General features: G+C 39.1%; 1 protein-coding gene across 1 annotated transcript; it reads right to left on the bottom strand.

Moving 5' to 3' along the window:
- Positions 1–4,118: 4,118 nt before the first annotated feature.
- Positions 4,119–24,015, bottom strand: ZNF614 (zinc finger protein 614). The gene is made up of 5 exons (XM_087422056.1): positions 23,589–24,015; positions 13,671–13,892; positions 6,519–6,645; positions 6,145–6,240; positions 4,119–5,801 (listed from the first exon to the last, which is right to left on the bottom strand). Exons 2-5 carry the CDS (start codon positions 13,752–13,754, stop codon positions 4,267–4,269), a joined length of 1,842 nt encoding a protein of 613 aa, XP_087278182.1. The 5' UTR covers positions 13,755–13,892; positions 23,589–24,015; the 3' UTR covers positions 4,119–4,266.
- Positions 24,016–25,645: the final 1,630 nt, after the last annotated feature.

Below are 25,645 nucleotides of genomic sequence, written 5' to 3' on the forward strand. Positions count from 1 at the left end.
GTAAAAGCCAAAACAGGTCAGTACCCGATGGGAAGGGCGGAACCTGTGACGGAGGCGGAGCTTTCCCTTTAGACCCTGTGGATCCAAAGAGGAGGGCAGGCCTCTGAAGACCAGTGACCAGAAATTAGGGAAATATGACTACTTCCAGAAGAATAAAAGTTTGTGTAAAAAAGGGAAGTAATGATGTTATCCTACGTGTGTCAGTTGTGAATAGCATCAACAAAGTCATAGTAATGTAAAGAATAAATATGGATCCAGCTGAACCGGTGATATATATTGGAAGGAAAGGAAATGCGTGTGTGTGTGTGTGTGTGTGTGTGTGTGTGTGTGAGATATAGATATAGGTATGTAGATTGAGAAAGAGAAATCGCCAAACTATTTTCCGATGTACCATTTTCCATTCCCACCATCAACATAGGAGAGATCCACTTTCCCAGCATCCTCACCACCAGCATTACAGAGATTTTAAAAGGAATAAGAAAAAAAACAATCCAAATTTTTTAGTAGCCAAATAATTAATAAACGGGCCATTTTTTAAAATTGCAAATACTCAATTTTTTTAAATGCCAGCCTTACTGGTATTCACATAAATGCAAAGTAAATATGAAACAAAAACTTTCAACCCTTAAGATTGAATGATGAATAATATTAAAAATGGCGAGGCTGTGGGATAAAGGCATTCTATTATGCTAAGCCTCTCTAAGTCTTATTTTTCTCATCTGCATAGTAGATAATAGTGTCCACCACATACAGTTTTGAATGGAGATATTATCATGCTTAATATAGTTTTAAGTTCAAAAAATGCACACTACACTTAATAAATATTAGACATTATATTTAGTCTTTTTTAGGGGGACAGGATCGAGTCTAGAGTATATAAATTAGTAAAATGTTTTTGGAGTACAATCTGCAATTACTCAACTTAAACTTTTCATTCTCTTTGAGCCACCAATCAATTTTAATAATTGACTCAGTAGAAATTATCTTTGTGAGAACAAACATGACCAGGGATACATAGCGCATCCATTTTGACAATTGTAAGGAAATAAGAAATAATCTTGTGATTGTTACATAAACATTATTTCATCTTTGTATTCACATCTTTGGATAGTATCCCTCCACAGTGAGTCCGCACAAGGTGTCCAATAGCAAGCATGACACAAACAGAGGACAGAAATAGACTTGCTCATTGAGGTATGTTCTAGTTCTCTTGGAGCTCTTCTAACACATTGTAACAGAGCCCAGGCTAGCCTCCTGCAGGATGAGAGACTGTGGGAATAATGGCCCCATCCATTCCAGTGGAGACTCAGATATATGAAAAAAGACATCCAGACCATGCAGCCCCAGTAGAGACAGCCCACACCAGACAATCCAACCCTCAACCCACACAACAGAGAATTAATAAATGTCTTTAGACATTTAAGTTTTAGGGAGGTAGGTTTGTAATGCAGTCAAAGGTAACTAATAACCAATATGAACATGAATAGGTGATCTGTTGAATACATGGGATGTCTCTTCATGAATAGTAGGCAGACATAAAAAGAATTAAGAAGATTGTAAATTGGTACAGCCACTATGGAAAACAGTATGAAGGTTCCTCAAAACATTAAAAATAGAACTACCAGATGATACAGCAATTTCACTTGTGGGTATTTATCTGAAGGAAACAAAGTCACTATCTCGAAAAGATATCTGCAGCTCCATGTGCACTGCAGCATTATTTACAATAGCTAGGACATAGAAACAACCCAAGTGTCCATCAACGGATGAATGGATAAAGAAAATGTGGTTTGTATACAGACATATACACACACTGGAATATTATTCAGCCACAAAAAAAGGAAATCCTGCCATTTGTGACTCATGGATGGACCTTGAGGGCATTATGCTAAGCGAAATAAGTCAAACAGAGAAAGACAAATAGCATATGATCTCACTTATATGTGGAATCCAAAAAAACCCTGAATTCATAGACACAGAGAACAAACTGGTGGTTGCCAGGGGTACGGGGGTAGGGGTGGGCAAAATGCATGAAGGTGCTCAAAAGGTATAAACTTCCAGTTATAAGATAAATAAGTCCAAAGATAATAACCATAATAATAAAGTGTTGAACATCTTTAGTTCAACATCATTGAACATCAGGAAAATGCAAGTTAAGCTCAAGATCAGATAATACTATGTACCTAATAGAGTGGTTAAGGTAAAATATAATGATAACAACAAGTGAGGATAAAGAGCAACTGATTCTCTCATATGTTGCTAGTAGAATAGCTAAAATGAAATATACGGAAAATACTGAGTGCTGGAGAGGATGTGGAACAACTACATTTCTTACACTGCTGGGGAGAATGTAAAATAGCATAGCCACTCTGGAAGAAAGTTGGGTAGTTTCTTATAAAGCTAAACACAACTTCCCATATGTCCCAACAATCACACACTTGAGTATTTATTGTAGAGAGATGCAAATTTATGTTACACACCCCTGTATGCAGATTTCACAGCATCTTTATTTATAACAGTTGAAACCAGGTAACAATACAAATCTCTTTCAAGAGTGAATGGATCAACAAACTGGCACATCCAGTATGTATGCTACTCACTAATAAAAATAAAACAACTCTTCATGAACTCAAATAAGTCTTAAGAGCAATTTGCCGAGTGACAAAAACACCAAAAGCTTACATGCTCCCTATTAATAAAAAATTATAAATTTGTATAAACTTATTTATATAAAATGTATAAAATCCAGTTATAAAAATGATTTTTATAACATTCATGAAATGACAAAATTATACTGAGGGAAAGCAGATAAGTGGTCACCAGAGGTAGGTTTGGATAGAGGGTGTGAGCATAAACAGATAGTATGAGGGAGTCTGTATTGATTAAACAGTTTACATCCTGGTTGTGATGGTGTGACATGATTCTATAAACATAATAAAGCTTCTTAGAATTACAAACTAAAAAAAAAAAAAAAAAATTCATGTGAAACCCAAATAAGGTTAGGAGTTTAGTTAACAGTCTACTACCAACATCATTTTCCTGAATTTGATAATAAAATATGGTTACATAAAATGTTTTTACTGGGACAAGTTGGGGAAGGGATACTAAGGAAGTCTCTGGACTACATTTGCATTTTCTTATAAGTTCAAATGATTTCAAATTATACATTTTATAAAAATAACTTTGAAAGTGGTTTTGCAAAATATTTGGTTGTATTTATAAACTTAGTTAAGCAAGTGCAAATACGTGTTCATATTCAATTTCCTTTTAAAGTCGTTCAGTATGCTAAACTTACCATCAAATTTAGAGCCAGAGAAAGGCAAGAGCTAATCATACATTATGGAGGCAGTCATAGAACATTCCATAGAATGAACAACTACTGCATTGTGTAGAGTAATCCCAAGGAGTCAGTGATGAGGAAACCAGACTACTTTTGAAAACTATGGAATTGACAAGGCAACTAGAAAGGAGGTTCAAAGTATTGTCTGAAAATGCACATCAGGTAAATTATCTGATGTCTAATGAGGTTAAACTTGTAACAAGCACTCAAACATGTATCATTTTCACAGGACTTCATTCCTTCATGAGTTCTCTGATATCTGACTAAAGGTGCTCTACAGTTAGCATGTTCATCAAGTTTTAATTTCTATATGGTTTCCTCGCAAATGATGAGGCAGAACGTATCACTGAAAATCCTGCCATATATATTGTCCTCTTAAAATTTTTCTCCAGTGTGAACTCTTGACACTCACTGAGGTCTTCTTTCTGGGTAAAGGCTTTCCCATAGTCATTATATATATATATATGTATATATCATATATATCATATATATTTAATATTTCTATCAATAATGAGCTCATATGATCTATGACGATCCCTGATAATAAATTCTATCTCCCCACAGAAGGCTTTCTTAGTCTCTGCATTCATAGAATTTGTCTCAGTATACACTTTTCAGACATAGAATGAAGTTAAAAGTTTTGCTCAAGGCATCTCTACCTTGAGCATATCAGAGTTTTTCCAACATGTTTTCACTGACAGAAAATGTGAGGTAAGGATCACTAAAGGCACTGCCACATTCACTGTATTCACCAGGTTTATCTCCTGGGCAAATTCTCTAATCTCCTCAGGGCACACATCTGACAACAGGCAGTACCATAACTGAATTCCAATCTGTCCAAAACACTGATGTTTAATGAAGTCTTAGTTGCCACAGAAGGCATTTCCACAGTTACTGCATTAACAGGATTTTCGTTCTGCGTGAGTTCATTCATAAGTAATGAGCTGTGACTCTCTCTTAAAGGAATTTCCAACTTGACTGAATCTACCCATTTCTCTTGTGTGCATTTTCTTATGTTTCACAAGGTTTGACAAGTGGGAGAAGGCTTTCTCACAATGGCTGCATCCATAGGGTCTCTCTCCTGTGTGAGTTCTTTGATGTACATTGAGTACTGACTTTGTGGTGAAGGCTTTTCCACATTCATTGCACTCATAGGGTTTCTCTCCTGTGTGAATTCTCTGATGGGTAATGAGACCATATTTGTGCGAATAGGGTTTGCCACACTCAGCACATACAAAGGGCGTCTTTCCTGTGTGACATCTCTCATGTTGTATGAGGCAGATCTTCTGGCTGAAGGCTTTCCCACATTCATTGCATTCATACGGTTTCTCTCCTGTATGGGTTCGCTGATGTATAATGAGCGTGCGCTTCGTGGTGAAGCCTTTTCCACATTGATTACATATATAAGATTTCTCCCCCGTATGAGTTCGCTGATGGATAATGAGAGTGCGCTTCACAGTGAAGCCTTTTCCACATTCACTGCATATATAAGATTTTTCCCCTGTGTGAGATCGCTGATGTACAATGAGATTGCTCTTCACAGTGAAGCCTTTTCCACATTCATCGCATATATAGGGCTTCTCTCCAGTATGAGTTCGCTGATGTACCACAAGATAGCGCTTCATGGTAAAGCCTTTTCCACATTCACTGCATATATAGGGTTTCTCCCCTGTATGAGTTCGCTGATGCACAATGAGATTGCTCTTTACAGTGAAGCCTTTTCCACATTCATTGCATACGTAAGGTTTCTCTCCACTATGAGTTCGCTCATGTGCAATTAGATAGCGCTTCATTGTAAAGCCTTTTCCACACTCACTGCATATATAGGATTTGTCTCCTGAGTGGGTTTGCTGACCTACAATGAGGCTGCTCTTCACAGTAGAGCCTTTTCTGTATTCATTGGTTGTAGAAGGTTTGTCTCTTGTATGAGTTTTCTGATGTTTTGTGGACATGACATTTCTGGAGAAGGATTTCCCACATGGATCACATCCATGGGATTTCTCACCTGTGTGAATGCTCTCATTGTCACTGAGCTGAGAACTCCTGAGGCAGGTTTTCTCACCTTCAATGCATGCATGGAGTTTCTCTATTTTGTGAGTCCCCTGATGCTTCAAGACTTGGAATTTAGTGCTGATTCGTTTTGCACTTTCAGGGAATTTAATTCCAGTACACAACTTTTCATGATTACCATGTAGAAAGGATTTCTCATCTCTATTCAACTCAACAAAGTTCTTTATTTCACATCTTCTCTTCTGGTTAACTAAACTTAAACTTGATTTCAAAGCTTTTCTACATAAGTCAAACATATGACTTTGCATTAGGGCAACATGTGTTTTGCTCAGATGAACAATATTTCTAAATGCATTCTGTTCACTGCATTGTGGCATGCTCTTCAGAAATCTTTGGTTTTGAGATGTCTTGCAGATCTCATCTTGCAGATGACTGTCAACTTTCCCAATTCCTAGGAAAAAACAGAATAACAAATTCTTTCATGAGACTGGTATAGAATAAAAGTGCTTAAAAGATGATGTGGTGGGGGCTGGCTCTTTATTGTTGACCATATAATTCCACTATACAAGAAAATTACAAAGATGTAAGGTGAAATAAATAAGTATCAGATCCAAGAAGAGACAAGGAGTATATTTAAAGCTAAACACCACAAAGAACAAGAGTTCTCATGTGAGATGAACGTGTGGAAGAGCTATTTAGGTGGGTTCAGACACCCTCACAGCTGTGACACTTTCTCTAAATGACTAGAATCCAACTTCCACAGCCACTCCCCTTGCTGGTTCTCACTCACTCACCTGGACAAGTTCTAGTCTGGATTTCATCCTCTATTATCCATGGTTTATCTCCATGTTCCAACTTGGAGAGCACATCAGGTTTGGTAACTTGATACCCTATTCATGAGAAATGATAGAAGACTTAGATACAGTGACTTGGGGTATAGTTATGTCAGGATGGGAAAATATTACATTTTAGAGACAAAACAATTCTCATATGCAAAATAAAACATCTCTTTCAGGACAGAGGAGATTACACCCCTTCGTTTGTGGCCAGAGGAAGGATTGAAAATTTGACTCCTCAGAAGACCATAGTGACTGAAAACTTTCATCAAGTGAAAGAGGAAAGACCAGTGACTGGGCACCTCTAAGAGACACAGGGGAGCTGTCCTCACCCAATGACACCAGGTTGCTGTAGTTCTCCAACATCACGTCCCGGTACAGGTCCTTCTGAGCAGGGTCCAGGAGCTGCCACTCCTCCCAGGTGAAGTCCACAGCCACATCCTCCAGTGTCAGTGATTCCTGTAATAACAGTCCTGTTTAATATGATGTGAATTCCTTTTATTAATATGGAAGAAGCATGAGGGAAATTGTTTGAATTTTTACCATGTAGCCTGTATCTATATACTTTCCTCAAACACATTTTAGTAGAAGCAAAATCCTATCTTACTATCTATATATTTTAGCACCTATTTCCAAATACTAAAAACATGCAAATGACATCAGGACAAATAAAATATTCCTCCATTGCCACGAAACTTCACAGCCAACATGAGAATCAACCATGACCAGACTCCACATCCAGAACTTACAAGATAGTGGGGTTTTGTTTTTTGCTGAGGAAGATGCCCTGAGCTAACATCTGTTGTCAATCTTTCTCTTTTTGCTTGAGGAAGATTCACCCTGGGCTAACATCTGTGCCAATCCTCCTCTATTTTGTATGTGGGTCGCTGCCACAGCATGGCCGCCAATGAGTGACGTAGGTCCGCACCTGGGAACCGAACCCGGTCCACCAAAGTAGAGCATACCGAACTTAACCACCAGGCCACAGGGACAGCCCCTAAAAGATAGTATTTTTAATAAATATAAAAGAATAAAAGAAACTATACAAGATAGATCTAAAGCCAGAAAGACTATTAAAGTTGATTAGAAAGATCTGAAAAAAAAAAAAACTTCTAACAGACAAACATATAATACATACATGTATTAATGGACAGATTAATAGCATTATTAGATATGCTGTAGTGAACTGGAATATATAATTGAAGAAATTACAGGAAATGCAGCACAGAGAGAAGAAGAAAACCATAAGTAAGAGATTAATAAATATGAAGTATAGCATCAAAAGATCTAATGTATGCCTACTTATAGTTTCTGAAAGAGAAAACAGAGTAATGGAGAAGCAGTACACCAAGATCTAAAAGCTGAAAACTTTCAAGACTGATTAAATATTCCAAACCTCAGATTCAGGAATCCCAACAAATTCCAAACAGGAAGTCTATACCTAGACACATCCGACTGAAACTCCAATACACCAAATACAAAGAGAAACTATAAAAGCATCCAGAGACAAGGCAAATTACCTACCACAAACTACAAAATTCAGGAAAGAATGGAATATTAGCTTCAAAGTCCTGATTTTTGTGCCAAAAAAGGCCAGACGTGAAGGCCATTTGGTATTGAAACACATGACTCTCCTCATGGAGTCCTGGACAGCATTATCTCTTCCCAGCTACAATGTGTGACAATACTCAAGAGTACTGCCCACCAAGGAAGCTCGTCTAAACTTCAGTGTCCAGTTTTTATTGAGGCTTCATTATATATGCATGATTTACTGAATCAGTGACCACCTGACCATCTTCAGGTCCTTCCCCTTCCTGGAGGTTGGACTGATATCACATGGCTCAAAGCCTCTAATCACATGGTTGGTTTTTCTGGCATGGACAGTCCCCATCTTGAGTTATCTCATTAGGACAAATTAGCTAGGGCTCGTATGAATCACCTCATTAGCATAAACTATAAAGTGTGGGCCCAGTGGCCCAGGATGAATAACAAAGATACTCCTGTCACATGGGTAATTCCGGGGGTTTAGAGGTTACCTCTCAGGAGTCAGAGATAAAGGTCAGCCAAATTCTTTAGTATACAGTAGTATTCATGGCCCTGTGCAGTACCCTTCCCTTGAGCATGAGCTGGTGAATGGTTTCTAAAGAAAATAATAAGGTAAAAGTGACAAGATGCCACTTTTACAATTAGCCTATACATGACTTCCACCTTGCCAAAAGAATCTGTCCTTTGATGACTCTGATGAAACAAGCTGGCACGTTAGGGAGGCAGGCCATAAGGAACTAAGTAGTCTTACACGAGCACACAGGTAGAAACTGAGGATCTCATCTGATCAGCCCTTCTGGAAATGAATCTTGCCAACAACCACAGAAGTGAGCTCAGAAGTGCATCCTTCCCCATTTAAGCCTTCAGATCAGACTCCACCCTGGCTTACACATGGACTACAGCCTCATGAGAGGCTGTGAAACAAAGTACCCAGCAGTGATATGATAAGTAAATATTTGGTCTTTATCCCTGGTTCCTAGTACACAGCTCCTAAAATGCTTAGAATCTCCAAAGTGTTGTGTTTTGGTGAGGAAGACTGGCCCTGAGCTAACATCTATTGCCAATCCTCCTCTTTTTGGTTGAGGAAGATGGTGCCTGAGCTAATATCCGTGCCAATCTTCCTCTTCCTTGTATATGGGATGCTGCCACAGCATGGCTTGATGAGTGGTGTGCAGGTGTGCACCCAGGATCCAAACCTGTGAATCGTGGGCCTCTGAAGCAGAGCGCACGAACTTAACCACTACACCACTGGGCCGACTCGAAAGTTATAAGTATTTTTTGTATGCTAATGAGAGAACTGGTAGCCAGGGCCCTTAGATAGCTTTAGGATGGGGGCTGGTTGCCAGAACAAACCATATGATTAAAGGTTTGGAACTTTCAGCTCCACTCCCCCAACCTCCAGAGAGGAGAGAGGGGCTGGAGATTGAGCTCAATCACCAATGGCCAAGGATTTAATCAATCATGCCCAAGTAATGAGACCTCCATAAAAGCCCCAAAACTACAGGTTCAGCAAGCTTCCAAGTTGGTGAACACATTCAGGTACCGGAAGGGTGACATACCCCCATACCTTGCCTTATTTCTCTCTTCCATTTGACTGTTCCTGAGTTGTATCCTAACCTGTAAACGTAAGTAAAGTGCTTTCCTGAGTTCTGTGAGTGTTCTATTAAGTTATCAAACCCGAAGAAGGGACTGTGGAAGGCCCTGATTTATAGCCGGTCAGTCAGAAGTACAGGAGGCCCAGGAATTGTGACTGGCATCTGAAGTGGGGGGCATTATTGCAGGTCTGAACCCTTAAATCTGTGTAATCTGATGCTAACTCCAGGTAGTTAAGTGTCAAAGAGCTGGAGAAGTGGCGTTGGAAAAGAGACTACATATTTGGCGTCAGAAGTGTTGTGAGTAAAAACAACACAGACCACCTAAACTATGCCAACCAGTATTACTGACCCGCAGAAAGGGAGAGATAAAAAACATGTGTTGTTTGAAGTTGCTACGTTTTTGGAGTAATTTGTTAGGCACTTGTCTAGGAAAAACTCACTTCTGTTTTCCTTTACACACTCATACAGAACACTTCTGTGACCAGACTTCTGTGACCCTGGCATGGGTTTTCCACACCAAGAAATTCTGGCACTAACCAAGTGAAATTAGCGCAGACCCCACAGGTTAAGGGTTTGGTCCCACAAGACTGCCCCCCATTTCAGACAGCAATCTCAACTGGTGGGTCTTTGGGTAACTCACTGTCTGAGCTGGCTACAAATCGGAGGTTCCCACAACCTTCTCTTTGGGCTCAATTACTTGCCAGAACAGTTCACAGAACTCAGGGAAACACTTCTTATGTTTCCTGGTTTATCATATAATAAAGGATATTATAAAGGATACGGATGAACGGCCAGATGAACAGGTACATAGGGCGAGAGTCCCGAGCCCAGGGCTGGGGTACACAACCCTCCCAGCACGTAGATGTGTTCACCAATCCAGAAGATCTCCAAACCCTGTACTTTTGGGATTTTTATGGAAACTTCACCACATAGGCATGATCTAATAATTGATTATTAACTCATTATCTAGTTCCTAGCCCCTGGCCCCTCTCCAGAGGATGGGGGATGGGGCTGAAAGTTCCAAGCTTCTAATCATGGCTTGGTCTTTCTAGTGACCAGGCCCCATCCAGGAGCCATCCAGGAGCCCAGACAGAGTCACCTCATTAGAACAAAAGATACTGCTATCACCCAAGAAATTTGAAAGGACTTAGGAGCTCTGTGTCAGACACTCCTATCATTGGGGAAATTACAAGCATTTTAGGAGTTCTGTGTCAGGAACCAGGCTAAAATACTAAATATTAGCAGAACCAGAGGCAGGGACCAATATAAACATATTTGTTATTATTTCACAGCACCAATAGGTAATGAATATTGGACAGAAACTTTTAAAGAAAGAACTTACGAAAGAATAGAATAAAATATAGAATGTTTACAACACAAGTAAAAAGCCATAAAGAAAAAGATTGACAATTTTAATTTCAATCAAAAATACAACTTTTGCATGGGAAAAGATATTAAGAACAAAGCTAAAAGACAAGTAAGAGTCTAGAAAAATGTTTGTAACCTACAAAAGGATCAATATACAGTCGAGATAAACAACTATAAATCAGTAAGACAAAAAGAGAATTTTTAAAAGGAGCAAAGAATGAGGACCACATATCAAAAAAGAAATAATCCAAAGGAGCAACAAAGACATAAGAAGAATCTGAACCCCGCTGGTGATTAATAAAATGCAAAATAAAATAAGGCAAAAGAATACTACAGATTGTGGAATCATACAGATTGTGGAAAATATGCAATTTGATAACATAATAACAAGTATTGGCAAGATTCAGGGCACTGGATGTTCTGACATATGACATTCTATACACCACGTGTTCTTCTAAACTCTTTGTATAGATTAACTCATGTTATACTCTACCTGATGAGGTAGGTATCATCATCATTATCCCCATTTTAAAGATGAGAAAACTAAGGTGTGTAATGGCTAAATGAAGTGCGCAGTCACATAACTAGCAACTGGCTCCAGAGTCAACGCTGTTTACCATAATGCTACATTGACCATAAATTGGAACAGCCATTTGTACCGCAACTGGAAGTATACATTAAAATGTGAAATAACCACACCCAGTAATTGGTTTCTCTGTAGCCACTTTGAAGAAATATAGATACAATTTCACAAAAAGCCATTAACAAGGACGTTCATGGTTATATGGTTTACAATAACAAAAATATCTAAATATTCAGGGGCTGGCTCAGTGGCGTAGTGGTTAAGTTAGCCTGCTCTGCTTTGGCGGCCCAGGGTTTGCAGGTTTGGATCCCAGGCGTGGACCTATCCACTGCTCATCAAGCCATGCTGTGGTGGTGTCCCACATATAAAGCAGAGGAAGATGGGCATGGATGTTAGCCCAGGGCCAATCTTCCTCAGCAAAAAGAGGAGGATTGATAACAGATAGTTACCAATTAGTACCAGATTACCAATTAGTGAACAGATTAGTTCAGGGCTAATCTTCCTCACAAAAAAAACCACAAAAACTAAATATTCATCAATAGGTGAATTATTAAATTATCACACATACATCATTTGGAGTTCATTGCATCAGGTGAAAAAGAAGAAAGCTGACCTGTCAGCACTAATATGTAAAGAACATCAATACACTGAAAACAGTCTGGAGGATGTACATGAAAATGACCACTGTGGTTCATTCTGGAGAGGTGGTTCATATATGAGTGTAATAGTCAAGGAGCTGTTATCAACGAAGCCTGCATTATTTCACATTGAATCTATTTCTCAAACTCAGGGTGAGCCTCCACCTCTGTTCCCAAAAACAACATATGTTTATGTTACTTTATCATTCCAAAGATTAAAGATTTTGTTTTCTCAAACTCCAATGGTCTTTTTTTTGAGTATGACTATGAACTCATGGAATTTTATATAGCTATATTGGTAATGTTCTTCAGTCAACTGCAGTCATCTTGCTTTTATTTATTTATTTTGTGTGTGTCTGTGAGGAAGATTAGCCCTGACCTAACATCCAATGCCAATCCTCCTTTTTTTTTTTTTTTTTTTTTGCTGAGGAAGACTGGCCCCGGGCTAACATGCATGCCCATCTTCCCCTACTTTATATGGGACACTGCCACAGCATGGCTTGACAAGTGGTGCATCGGTGCGCACCCAGGATCCAAACCCACAAACCCCAGGCCACCAAAGCAGAGCACACGCACTTAACCACTATGCCACCGGGCTGGCCTGCAGTCATCTTGCTTTTAGATGCTCAATTTGGTACCAGGGCAGTGGTACTTCAGCTAGTGGGGAGCCCCTTACTGTTATCTATGTTGTTTGGAGTATCCTTCCATTCCTATAAAATGTCATAATAGATGTACACATTCAGGTATGTAGATATGTACATATATATACACATGCACTTGTAAATACACCCCCACGTACAAGGAAAGAAGTATGCACTACCAGGTGTTTGTTAACGCTACACTAGGGGATTAAGAGGCACTCTTTTACCATGAGTCATCTGTGTACTTAAAAAAAAATGGTAAAAAAAGGAAAAAGTAAATAAGAATTATATTTAAACATAGAGAAAGACTCCACTCTCACTCCACTCTGAGATGGAGTGAAAGTTATAAAGCAAACTCTATGAATGGTGACAACCCAAGCTCTTACTTGAGCAAATTACTTTCAACTCACTATTGCCAAATTTGCACTCAAACTCCACTTCAACTACTTGTTCAGGGAGGACCATTTGAGAGTCATGCAACCTTTTCATTTTCCTAGGCCACTTAGGTTTTATTCCTGAACAAAACCAGACTGCCATAAAGCTGGGTCCCTGGGACACCAGGCTATGGTCCTCTGAAGAACTGTATCCACTGAGCTCTGCCTGATATATACCCAGAGGAGATTCTGAGGCCCTCTGTAAGACACAGCTGTAGGAAATCTGCTTTGCCACTCATCAGAAGGCTGTGGTTAAGGATACCGTCCACTGATTCCCTCTAGGAAAATCCATCAAAGAAATTTCCTGAGACCTAAGTGACATAAACTATTGAAGCCCCCAAGGAACTGCCTTCCCCCCACAGTCAGTGCATATCATGTAGCTTTCCGTGTTTCTCTGGTTGTGATGTCTGTTAGAGACATTAAACACACAATGACAGCTAATGTAACCCATAGGAACCACCACAGTCACACATTATGTTCCAATACTAATCATTTAGTCTGACCCCTATGAACAATATATTCTTGATCCCACTTTGCCTCGATTTTGAATTTACAGTCTAAGTTAATTTCTCCCCAGAACCCAACTATCCCAATTTATACTTCTTTTAGTTGAAGTGATTTTTTTCAGGTCACCACAAATTCGTCAGAAAACAAAGGAAAGATATAACAAAACAAATCACCTGGGCCTCGATCATTTTCTTCTGTGCTCTGGAAATAGTAAGTGACATGGATTCTAAGTCTTTTGTCTCTCCTGCATCTGCCATGAGGTTCTTATGGTCAGAAATCTTGGTGTCCAGTTAAAGCTGTCCCCAGAAATGAAGATATCCAAGTCCAAGAACCTCCTTTCTTCCCTCATTCCTTCACCTGATGGCTCTTGCTCCTGGGGAGCCAGCACCTGTGGGCTGAAGAGCAAAACGACTTTGAGTGTACATTCCCTCTGGGCCCAGATGTTGTCACTGCTACTGTGCACTTACCTTAAATAAAGGACTCCAATATTTCCAACTGTTCCTTTCTTTGGTGCCCCAGAGGCTTTTGCATTCTTGGGCAATACAACAAGGTTCTCAACATGTGAAAGGCATGCCTTTGTGAAGCAGAAGCGGCAGACTATAAAGGAGAGGTGGGAAAGTAGAAGCGGCAGAGCATTTGCCTCTAGAGGCAGGTGAATTACCAGGCAGATCAATGTCAGGAAAGAGGACATATGGAAGGTCCCAAGGATCTGGACATTGTGTCTTTAAAAAGCACGTGTGCCCATATCCTGCTTCAGAAGTCTTTATATGCTCTATGGGTACACACACCTCAGCGTGAAGATCAATGCACTAAGCAAATCTAAGGACTGTCTTATTTCATTCTGTGCACTAAAGGGTTAACCTGGCCCAAAAGAGGTTTGGCTTTTGCTCTCAGTTCCTGGCAGGGAACCTCTAAGCTCTTAGAACATCCTGCCTGATAAGAGTGTCTTTGCTTACCTGGGAGGCTTAGGCCATGTAAGATAGTCTATGCTAATAATGTGATTTATGGTAAAGGGCCTTGGACCACGTGGTATCAGCTCAACCTCTGGAGAGGCTGGAGACTAAGGTCAGCCACACAGGCGGTCCATCAGGTCTATGTTCACTGAGCCCCAACAAAAACTCTGGACACCAAAGCTTATGTGAGTTTTCCCTGGTTGGCAATAATGATAAAAGTGTGTATATATGAGGAAGATATAATTATAAATCTATACACATTTAATGACAGAACTGCAAAACACGTGAAGCAAAAAATAACAAAACTGAAGAGAGGAAGAGACAATTCAACAATAACAGCTGAAAGCTTCAATACCCCACTCTCAATAACTAAAACACACACACACACACACACACACACACAGAAAATCAGCCAGGATAAAGAAGAATTGAACAACACAGTCAATCAACTTAACTGACATTTATTTAACACTACACTCAACAGCAACAAAATATACATTCTTTTCAAAGGTACATGGAACATTCTCCAGGAAAGATCACATGTTAGGATATAAAATAAACGTCAATCAATTAAAAATATATTTTCAACCACAACAAAATTGAATTAGGTATCAACTTCAGAATGAAAGTTGCAGGATACAAAATCAACATACAAAAATCAGTTGCATTTCTATACACTAACAACGAAGTAGCAGAAAGAGAAATTAAGAATACCATCCCATTTACAATTGCAACAAAAAGAATAAAATACCTAGGAATAAACTTAACCAAAGAGGTGAAAAAGCTGTACACGGAAAAGTATAAAACATTGCTGAAAGAAATTGAAGAAGACACAAAGAACTGGAAAGATATTCCATGCTCTTGGATTGGAAGAATTAACATAGTTAAGATGTCCATACTTCCTAAAGCAATCTATAGATTCAATGCAATCACTATCAAAGTTCCAACAACAGTTTTCACAGAAATAGAACAAAGAATCCTAAAATTTATATGGAACAACAAAAGACCCCGAATAGCTAAAGGAATCCTGAGAAAAAAGAACAAAGCTGGAGGTATCACACTCCCTGATTTCAAAATATACTACAAAGCTATAGTAACCAAAACAGCATGGTACTGGCACAAAAACAGACACACAGATCAACGGAATAGAATCGAAAGCCCAGAAATAAACCCACACATCTATGGACAGCTAATCTTTGACAAAGGAGCCAAGAACATACAATGGAGAAAAGAAAGTCTCTTCAACAAATGGTGTTGGGAAAACTGGACAGCCACATGCAAAAAATGGAAGTAGACCCTTACCTTACACCATACACAAAAATTAACTCCAAATGGATTAAAGACTTGAATGTAAGACCTGAAACTATGAAACTTCTAGAAGAAAACATAGGCAGTACGCTCTTCGACATCGGTCTTAGCAACATATTTTCAAGCACCATGTCTGACCGGGCAAGAGAAACAATAGAAAAAATAAACAAATGGGACTCCATCAAACTAAAAAGCTTCTGCACAGCAAAGGAAACCATCAACAAAACGAAAAGACAACCTAACAATTGGGAGAAGATATTTGCAAACCATACATCTGATAAGGGCTTAATCTCCAAAATATATAAAGAACTCATGCATCTCAACAACAAAAAAATTACCAACCCAATTAAAAAATGGGCAAAAGACCTGAACAGACATTTCTCCAAAGAAGATATACAGATGGCCAACAGACACATGCAAAGATGTTCAAAATCATTAACTATCAGGGAAATGCAAATCAAAACTACAATGAGATATCACCTCACGCCTGTCAGAATGGCTATAATTAACAAGACAGGAAACAACATGTGTTGGAGAGGATGTGGAGAGAAGGGAACTCTCATACACTGCTGGTGGGAGTGCAAACTGGTGCAGCCACTATGGAAAACAGTATGGAGATTCCTCAAAAAATCAAGGATAGAACTACCATATGATCCAGCTATTCCACTGCTGGGTATTTATCCAAAGAACTTGAAAACACCAATGCATAAAGATACATGCACCCCTGTGTTCATTGCAGCGTTATTCACAATAGCCAAGACTTGGAAGCAACCTAAGTGCTCATCAAGGGACGAATGGATAAAGATGTGGTATATATACACAATGGCATACTACTCAGCCGTAAGAAACGATGAAATCCAGCCATTTGTGACAACATGGATGGACAGTGAGGGCATTATGCAAAGTGAAATAAGTCAGAGGGAGAAGGTCAAATACCGTATGATTTCCTTCATTAAGTAGTAGATAATAACAACAATAAACAAACACATAGAGACAGAGATTGGATTGGTGGTTACCAGAGGGGAAGGGGGGAGGGAGGAGGGCGAAAGGGATAATTCAGCACATGTGTGTGGTGATGGGTTGTAATTAGTATTTGGGTGGTGAACACGATGTAATCTATGCAGAAATAGAAGTATAATGATGTACACCTGAAATTTATACAATGCTATAAACCAATGTTACTGCAATAAACAAAAAATTAAAAACAAAAAAACATTTGGACATTAAACAGCACACTTCTGAATAACCACTGATTAAAAAGTAATATATATACTACTTACATGAAATGGACAAATGCCTAGAAAGAGACAAATAACAAAACAAATAACAAAAAGAGACAAATAATAAAAACTTTAATAGATATATAACAAGTGAATAGATATAGATATATAACAAGTAAAGAAATTGAATTAGTAATTAAAAGTCATCTCACAAAGAAAAGCCTAGGCCCAGGTGGCTTCACTCTATGAAGCAAGTATTACCAGGATACCAAAGCCAGACAAAGCACGGAAAAAGATTTCTCTTCCGTGAAAATAGGTGAAAAATCATTAACAACATACTAGCAAAATAAATGCTGCATAACATAAAAAACATGTATTTTTTATATGCACTTTTGTTGAAAATCAATTGACCATACATGTATTTATTTCTCAACTCTCAATTCTATTGCACTGAATTATGTATCTACCATCATGTCACTACAATACCTACATTATTACCGTGGCTAACAACTAAGGTGGACTTATCCCAAGAATACCAGGTTGGTTTATCATGTGAAAATAAATTAATATAATATTCCAAATTAATACAGTAGAGGATAAAACCCATGTGTTATTCTCAATAGATACAGAAGTATGTGACCACATCTAATACCCATTCATGATTAAAACTCTCAAAAAACTAGGAATAGTAGGAGACAAACTGACAAAGGGCATTGACAAAAAACCAAAACTAATATCACACTTGATGGTAAAATTCTGAATGTTTTTCTCCTAGAAGTGAGAACAAGACAAGGATGCCTGCTTTCACCCCTTGTATCCATTACTACACTAGTAGTTCTAACCAGTTCAATCGGTAACAAACATTAAATAAATAAATAAATAAGTAAATAAAAATTAAAGGCATCCAGATGAGAAATGCAGAGTACAACTGTCCTTATTCATAGACAACATGATCTTGTATATAGAAAAATCCTAAAAAATACATGCAAAAAACCCGTATTAAAAATAACAAACAAATGGGGCCGGCCCAGTGGCGCAAGTGGTTGAGTGTGCGCGCTCCGCTTCAGCGGCCCAGGGTTTGTGGGTTCGGGTCCTGGGCGTGCACCAATGCACCACTTGTGACACCATGCTGTGGCGGCGTCCCATATATAAAGTAGAGGAAGATGGGCACAGAAGTTAGCTCAGGGCCAATCTTCCTCGGCAAAAAAGAGGTGGATCAGCATCAGATGTTGGCTGATCTTCCTCACACGCACACAAAATAATAATAATAAGTTTAGCAAGATTGCAGGGTACAATATCAATATATTAAAGTAAGTTGTATATCTCTATACTGGCAATGATCCAGTCAAAAAGGAAACTTAAGAAGAAATTCCACACACAATAGCATTGAAAAGAAAAAATAATACTTAAGAAGAAATTAAAACTAATGCAAGACTTATATACTGAAAACTATAAAACATTTCTGAGACAAATTTAAAGAGATATAAATAAATGGAGAGACATTCCAAGCCCATGGATTGGAAGATTCAGTATGGTTGTCATGGCAATTCTCCCCAAATGGATAAAGATTCAATGAAATCACTATCAAAAGTACCCCAGGAATTTTATAAATATCAAGAAGCTGATTCTAACACTTACATTAAAAGGTAAAGAATCCTAGGGCTGGCCCCATGGCCTAGTGGTTAAGTTCGGTGCACTCCACTTTCACGACTCAGGTTCATGGGCACGGACATACACCACTCATCAGCATGGTGTGGCAGAGATCCACATATAAAACAGAGGAAGACTGGTACGGATGTTACCTTAGGGCTAACCTTCCTCAAGTGAAAAAAGAGGAAGATTGGCGACAGACGTTGACGTTAGCTCAGGGTGAATCTTCCTCAGCAAAAAAAGAAATCTTCCTCACAAAAAAAGGGCAAAGAACCTAGGATAGCCAAACCAATTGTAAAATAGAATTATAAAGTTGGAGCACTTATACTAACCTATTTCAAAATTTACTATAATGCCATAGTAATAAAGATAGGCATTGTAGTGAGATAATGATAGATACATAATTCAGTGCAATAGAATTGAGAGTTGCGAAATAAATACACGTATGGTCAACTGATTTTCAATAAAAATGCAAGACAATGCAATGTGGGAAAGGATGGTCTTTGCAACAAATCGTACTGGGACAACTGGATATCCATTTCCAAAAATCTGAACCTAGATCCTTACCTCACACCATACATTAAAAAATTAAATTAAAATAGATAATAAATTTAAATGTAACAGCTAAAATTATAAACTATCTCAAGAGAATGAGAAGACAAGCCACAGGCCGGAAAAAATATTTGCAAAAGACATATCTGATAAAAGACTGTTATCCAAAATATACAAAGAACTATTAAAACTCAACAATAAGAAAACACAACTCAATTAAAAAATGGGCAAAAGACCTGAATTGACACCTCACCAAAGAAGATATAGAGATAGCAAATAAGCACATGAAAAGATGTTCAACATCATATGTAATCAGGGAATAACAAATTAAAACAATGAGATACCATTACACACCTATTAAAATAGCCAAAATTCAAAACACTGACACCACCAGCAGCTGGAGAGGGTGCAGAGCAATAGGAACTCTCATTCATGGCTGGTGGGAATGCAAAATGGAGCAGCCACTTTGGAAGACAGTTTGGCAGTTTCTTACAAAACTAAACATACTCATATGATCCAACAATCACGTTCCTTGGTATTTACCAAAATGAGCTGAAAACTTATGTCCACACAGAAACATGTTCATGGATGTTTATAGCAGTTTTATCCATTCAGACAAGGGAATATTATTAGGCATTAAAAGTAAATGAGCTATCCAGCCACGAAAAGACAAGGAGGAAATATAAATGCATATTAAGTGAAAGAAACCAATCTAAAAAGGCTACATACTGTATGATTCCAACTATATGACATTCTGGAAAAGGCAACACTATAGAGACAGTAAAAAGATCAGCTGTTGCCAGGAGTTGGCGAGAGGGTAAAGATGAACAGGCAGAACAAAGAGGACTTTTAGGGCAGTGAAACTACTCTGTATGATAGTAAATGATGGATACATGTCACTGTACATTTGTCAAAACCCACAGAATGTACAACACCAAGAGTTAACCCTAATGTAAACTATGCACTTTAGGTGATAATGATGTGTCAACAGAGGTTGAATGATTGTAACAAATATACCAGTCTGGTGCAGGATGTTGACAGTGAAGAAGGTTGTGCATGTGTGGAAATAGGGGGTATTTGGGAATTCTATGTAGTTCCCACTCAGTTTTGCTGTGAACCTAAAACTGTTCTAAAAAAGAAAGTCATATCCAGGAGCCAGCCCGGTGGCGCAGTGGTTAAGTGCGTGCACTCTGCTGCGCCGGCCCAGGGTTTGCAAGTTCAGATTCCAGGCGCGCACCGATGCACCGCTTGCCAAGTCATGCTATGGCAGCGTCCCATATAAAGTACAGGAAGATGGGCACGGATGTTAGCCCAGGGCCAATCTTCCTCAGCAAAAAGAGGAGGATTGGCAACGGCTGTTAGCTCAGGGCTAGTCTTCCTCACAAAATAAATAAATAAGTAGTCATATCCATATCTATATCTATCTATCTATCTATCTAACACACACACATATACACACACATTATTGTGTAGAAAACACAGAAGACATTTCTCATGACTTTGGGTTAAGCAAAGAATTCTTAGATGTGTCACCAAACCAGTGAGCTATAAAAGAAGAAAACTGATAAATTGAATTGGTATTAAATTTTGCACATCAAAAGACATTCTAAAGCAAAAAGAAAAGGTAAACTATAGATAGGAAGAAAATATTTGCAAATCATATATCTGATAAAAGACTTGTATCCGGACCATATAAAGAATTCTAAAAATCAACAATAAGAAAACACAACAGAAAACTGCAAAAGACTTGAACAGAGACTTCACCAAGGAAGACATATGGATGGTAAACAAGCACATGAAAAGATGCTCAACATCATTAGCCACCATTAGGTAAATACAAACTAAAACCACAAGATACTGCTCTACGCCTATTAGAATGCTTAAAATTAAAAAGAATGGTGATACCAAGTGCTGGCAAAGATGTGGCAACATGAACAACCATATATTTCTGGTGGAAATACAAAGTACAATCACTATGGAAAACAGTTTAGCAATTTCTTAAAAAGTGAAACATACACCCACTATATGATCTAGCCATTCACCTCCTAGGGATTTACCCAAGAAAAAGGAAAATATATGCAAATATAGATTTGAACATGAGCATTCATAGAAGCTTTATCTGTAATAGCTACAAATTGGAAACAACACAAATGCCCCTCAACAGGTGAATTAGTAAACCCTACAGAATAAATTGATATCCCTACAACGGAATACAAAGCAACAAAAAGGAACTATGGAGACACACAAGGATGAATCTCAAAATATTAATGCTGAGGCAAACAAATCAGAATAAAAACAAGTACATACTGTATGATTTCATTTAAATAAAACTTTAAAAAATAAAAACTAACCTATAGTAATGAAAAATAGATCGGTGGTTGCTTGGGGAGGGGTGGGGAAACATAAGAGGGATAGATTAAAAAGGGGCACAAAGAAACTTCCGGAGGTGATGGGTGTGTTCACTATCTTCATTGTGATAGTTTCATGAGTATATATGTCAAACTTACCAATCTGTACGATTTAAATATGGGCAGGTTACTGTATGTCAATTTTGCCCGAAGTCATTTGAAAAAAAAAGAAAAAACTTGGTGATAATTATAATATAGACAGACCTCAAAAATATTATGCTAAATGAAAAAAAGGCAGCCACAAAAAACTACATATTTAATGATTCTGTTTATATGAAATGTCCAGCAATTGCAAATTAACAGAGGCAGGAAGATGATCAGTGGTTGTGCATGGCTGGGGGTAGGAGTGGAGACTGAGGGCATGGAGAACCAAGAAAACTTTTTGGGGTGACAGAAATGTTTTAAAATTAGATTGTGCTGATGGTTGACTTTAGAAACTCAGTTGAAATCACTGAAGTGTATACTTATACTTGGTGAATTTATGGTATGTCAATTAAACCTCAGACTAACAACAAATTAAACCTCAGACTAACAACAACAAGGACTTCCTTTTCTATAGCACAAAAAAAGAGGGAACGGGGGCCAGCCGCATGGCTCAAGTGGTTAGGTGCGCGCGGCGATGGCCCGGGGTTCGCTGGTTCGGATCCCAGGTATGCACCAATGCACTGCTTGTAGAGCCATGCTGTAGCAGCCTCCCATGTAAAGTAGAGGAAGATGGGCACGATGTTAGCCCAGGGCCAGTCTTCCTCAGCAAAAAGAGGAGGACTGGCATCAGATGTTAGCTCAGTGCTGATCTTCCTCACCAAAAAAAAAAAGAGGGAATGAAAAAACACCAACTCTAATTGCAAAAAGCTGTCAAGGAAAAGTTTACCACGGAATAAACATAGCCAGAAATCTCTGAGACAAAAAAAAGAGGACACAGTAAAAGTTTAAATGAAGTGGAAGAATCTGTGCAATCAGAAAGTCAAAATGGGTTACTGAAATTATAATTGAATACTTTTGAGTATTTTATGTCAATACTACTCACAGTAATGAATACATTGGATTCCAGGCACCATGCCACTGGCTCACCAATCTGTGTTGATACTATTGCAACTATTAAAAAATGTATAAGATATCATCTCATATGCAAATATGTTGAGGATGAGAAATGAAGTTATACAATCAACTGTCCTTATGTTTATATAGATTATCCCAAATGTAAAAAAAAAAAAAAAAAAAGGTTCTCACTGTGAAACAGAATATAGGGTAAAGGAGATGCTTTTACTTGAGTTAGAACGACCCTAAAAGGAAATATCCAAAAGAAGTATAATAAATTTGGAGGCAAGATGTTTACATCTTTAATAGTAAACATATCACTAGATCACTGCCAACCACACTGAATTTTGAGGGGACAGTGAGAAAAGTGGTGATGCGGGGAGACAAAAAGTTTTTAGTAAGGTCCGTGAGGACGGACTTGAACTTGAAGGAGTGAACTGGATTTGAGTTAACTGGGGAAATGCACCCCACCAGTCTGTTTCCGGCATTCAAGGTTTGAGCCTGAACCTACCGATTTTCCAGGGGCCCTGGACCTCCTCAAACACCGACAACCTCCACCTGGCGCCTCTATGACTGAGTCCTATATTCAACGGCATATTAAACCCCAAATATGCCCAAGAAACCAACAGGGATATCCCCTAACCCAGGCTTCTCTAACACTGCCCCACTTTAAATCGCGAACCTGGAAGAGACCCCGCGTTCACTGATACAAACTTTACACCCCACTTCTCAACCACAGTCCCACAAGCCAGTGCTCCACGTGGACCTCGAACCTGACAGAGTCGGCCTCGGGGTGGATGATTTCTTCAGACTCTTAATCACCGAGTGCCAAAGGCCCCATCACTTAACGCCCAAATCCCTCAGTGACTGAAGCCAAATAAAGTCCCAACTACGGTCCTTCACACATGCTCACGTTTCACGGTCCCCACGGGCCGGGAATCCAAGCCCGGAACCCGACTCACCTGATCCCGAACCTGTCCAGACATCCCTGGCAGCGCCAAAAGGCTGAGCCCACGTCCGAAAGCACTTCCTATTCGGACGCCCTCCTTCGCGGTCCCTACGGACGCTGACCGGCTGGGACCAGGGAGTCCGGCGAGGACCTCCGAGCGCTGCCGGATTTCCGAGTTCCGGCTGCGGGCCCGCTCTATGACGTAACATGGCCACGCCCACCTCGGCGTTTCTGAAGGGAGGGGCCATAACGGCTGCGGGAAGAATCTAAGTCTTTCCTGGCCACCTCAATGCTTCTACCTGCTCGCTGCGAGGGACAGGCAACAATGCTGTGCTAACTGCGTAAGACTTCAGAGGCCGTTGCCTATTCAAGGCCAACATGGCACGTTCAGCCGGCTGGGGAACAAAGAAAGATGGCGGCGCCCTGTGTGCACTCTAGAGCGGAGACGTTACGCTGGAGCGCCATGGGCGCGGCCATCTTAGAGGAAGGCGTGTGTCCGTACGGCAGAGTGGGCTGAGACCGCCCCACGACTTGGGAAGATAAAAAAGGTTTGTAGACGCCGAGATGTCACCGGAGAGGCGGCAGTCACAGGGTTGAGAAAAGCAGTGGTCACTTAAAGTCTTAGGTTTGGGGAGAGAGCGGTTGTGTGTGGAGTGGGTAAGGCCTTTGTGGTTTAGAAGGAAGTAAGACAGCCATTGAAGGGGCGAAGCCAATGCGGCGGATTTCCATAAAAATGCTAATACTGTACCCACAGGGGCGTACATACACAGCGACCTCTAGTGGGGAAGGGGATGAAGTGAAGGAGCAAATGGCTACATATTTTTTCCAAAAATAAATGACGGGTGCATTTGAGAGTATGAAATTATGAGATAATGCAATTATACTTTGCATAGTTCTCAAAGTAAAAATAGAGCACACTTTAAAGTGTTATTTTTATGCAGGTGTTGGAGGTTTACTTGTAGAGGATTTAAGTAGACACCCCCTTTTTGGAAGGCAACCTGGATCCAATTTAAATTTTTCATTCTCTCTGACCCAGCAATTCTAACAGTTAATTCGGTAAAAAGTGTTCTTAATATTAACCACGGCGCTTTTGTAATTTAAAAAAAGGGAAAAATCTAAATGTACAATGATAGAGGAATACTTTAGTAAGTTATGGAAGATCCACTCAACAGTATATAGCAATTAAAAAGAATATACTACAATTGTCAGTATAAATAAGGAAAGATAACCATATTCTTCAGAGGACAAAAAACGTATCTGCAAGATAATATATATATTATGATCCCATTATGAGGGGGTCATAAACATTTGTCTTTTTGAAAATTGTGATTGGTTCAATAAAACGTTTAGTTTGGATTACATTAGGGTTTGTGCTAAACGGGTGGAGAATGTCAGAAGTTTTCACGTTCTCAATTTTTGCAATTCTCCATTAATACATCTTTGTATCATAAATATGTATTACTTTAGTATTATAAAAAGATGTCAATTTTAGAAAAGTTTTAGAATATTTAATGATGTACATGTTAATAATATAGTAAATATAAAATAGACTCATTTTTCTTTCATAAGAGAAATACACTTACATGCATTTGAAAATTTGGGGAGAATATACTGTTAATGCTTGATTCAGGTACAATTATGGATGATTTAAAATTTCATTTGCTTATATATGTTTTCAAATTTTGATACATTAAGAATTTGTTTTCATAATTTCTTAATAGTAAGAATATTATATTCCCTTCAGGGATTAAATTTCAGCCCCATTCACTTGGGATGTCAAGCTCTGAAAGGTAAATTCAGCATCTGGTGGGCATCAGAGAGCTCAGAGCCGCCTGGGCAGCCCATTCTGGGACACTGACTGATCAGTTTCAGGCATGAGCTGATCTGACCCCTTGCCATGACAGCATGTGTAGGTTCACAGGACAAGTAGAAAGGATCTGAGCGTCAGACTCGGGGAGCACTCATGTCTGGTTCTTTGCTACAGAATATCTGCCTCAAGTCCATCTTAATACCCCGGGGCGGGAGCACTAATCCAGGATTTAGGGCAGAGATGTTCAAATTTAAATGTAG

Source organism: Ceratotherium simum, chromosome 33 (assembly GCF_057802395.1).
Source record: "Ceratotherium simum simum isolate JZ-2026a chromosome 33, ASM5780239v1, whole genome shotgun sequence".
Classification (NCBI taxonomy): Eukaryota; Metazoa; Chordata; class Mammalia; order Perissodactyla; family Rhinocerotidae; genus Ceratotherium; species Ceratotherium simum.